The 1,625-nt window shown below is 62.6% G+C and overlaps 1 protein-coding gene across 1 annotated transcript; it reads right to left on the bottom strand.

Moving 5' to 3' along the window:
* Positions 1-38: 38 nt before the first annotated feature.
* On the bottom strand, positions 39-231 carry MNEG_9074 (hypothetical protein; the record flags this gene model as incomplete). The annotated part of the gene is made up of 1 exon (XM_014042451.1): positions 39-231. A coding segment is annotated over one exon (193 nt), but the record flags the coding sequence as incomplete, so codon positions are not given.
* Positions 232-1,625: the final 1,394 nt, after the last annotated feature.

Raw genomic sequence — 1,625 nt, 5'->3', positions numbered from 1 at the left:
CTGTAGCGTCAGGCCCTTACACCCACCCCTCCGTCGTTTCACTGCGGGCGCGCGTTCAACGCCCGCCGCTCTCGCCCACCGCTGAAGCAGCCGCCAGCGTCCGGCCCGCCGGCCGAGGGCGCCAGCGCTAGTGGCAGGTGGCGCCAGGTGACGAGGTCAGCGCTGCTGGCGTGGCCCCAGGACAGACCCCACGCCCAGGTGGCCGCAGGGGGAGCCAGATACTGATAGAACCTAAATTGGCATGGTATGGGACGTCGCCATGTGCCGGGGCTTACAATTTGTGGTTACTGCTATGTTTTGAGTTGTTGCTGTTCCTGATGGGGTGGCATGTTTGTAGTTCGACTGGAATACTTGACTGGCGAGTGAGCCTGTGACACCGGCGCCAGGGTGTACAAGCAAATACTGCAGTATGCTGCCCAGCCGAGTGCCCGGTTGCTGGCCCGCCCTGAGAACCAAAACGCAGCACCTACAGGTGGTAGCGGCCCCGCCAGAACAGGGGCCCATTCGGATCATTGACCTGGGCGCGGCGGGCATGGGGAGGCACTTGCTGGGTAGAAACCAAAAAATTGCGCAGCAATGTGCTGGACCCATGAGGGTGATTGGGCCCAGTCTGGCTCTAGCTGGTGCCAATTCGGGCACGGCAGCTGCTGCGTGGCGCCCGCCACGGGTCTCGGTGCGGCAAGCCGCTCGCCCGGCTGCTGCCTCTGCTTGTATCCGCCCAGGAGGGAAACACTGCACGCCTCCCTGAGTTTGGCCACTGGAGACCATGCCCCTCTCCGTCTGCCCTCCCTCTCTTACACACATACACAATCCACACAGCCCCGCACAAAAACACTGTCAATCAGTGTGGACTAATGAGTGCCACCGTCGCGTCAAGCAGTCGAAGCTACGCGTCGCTCGCCCAGTGCCCACCCAGCCCGCCGCCGGCGCGACGTGGAAGATGGGGCGACCGGCCGCTCGCGCGGCGGCGCGTAGGAACTTGCTCGACGGTTGCATGACGTCACCACCGCCCATACTCGCGATCGGCGGCGGGTTGGGGCCGGTGCTGCACCGTCGAGCTGTGACGCTGCCACTGCAGGCTCTCACGTGCGGCGCAGATGATCACAAGGGCAACGAGATCGTCAGGGCGTGCGCGTGCGTTTTGATACATTCGTACCAAAACGCATTTTCGGAAGATCCGGCAGGTGGACGAGTGGAACAGGACAAGTTGCGTAAAAAGTGTTGAACGCGAGAGTCTGCACCCATCACACTCATCGTACAGTGACGTGCGGCTGCACGACATATAGCCATCGCATGCGCCCCTATCTGCCTGCACACAGGACGCTGCATCGACGACGCACGCGTTCATCACTGGGCAGAAATGGCGGTTGCTTGCGAGCTGCGCCGCAGTTGGCATTTTTGCCACGCCTTCCAAGGCCTGTTCTTCAGCTGTGTGTAGCCGCTGTCAGCCTCTCAACTTCCATTGTTGCCGGGCGCTGCCAAGCGCCGCCAGCTGCGGCTGGCCTGCAGCGCTGGGCTGTGGCGGTGTGCTGCCTGCTGTGGTTGTGTGCTCCTGCAGCCACCAGCCTGTGTGTTACCGCGCAGGACAGTGCTTGGGCTGCGTGAGCCGAGAAAAGAAAGATGTT

Source organism: Monoraphidium neglectum (assembly GCF_000611645.1).
Source record: "Monoraphidium neglectum strain SAG 48.87 unplaced genomic scaffold scaffold01811, whole genome shotgun sequence".
In the NCBI taxonomy this organism is placed as follows: domain Eukaryota; kingdom Viridiplantae; phylum Chlorophyta; class Chlorophyceae; order Sphaeropleales; family Selenastraceae; genus Monoraphidium; species Monoraphidium neglectum.
Note: the sequence above shows the minus strand (reverse complement) of the source record. Positions and strands in the feature narration are given on the sequence as shown.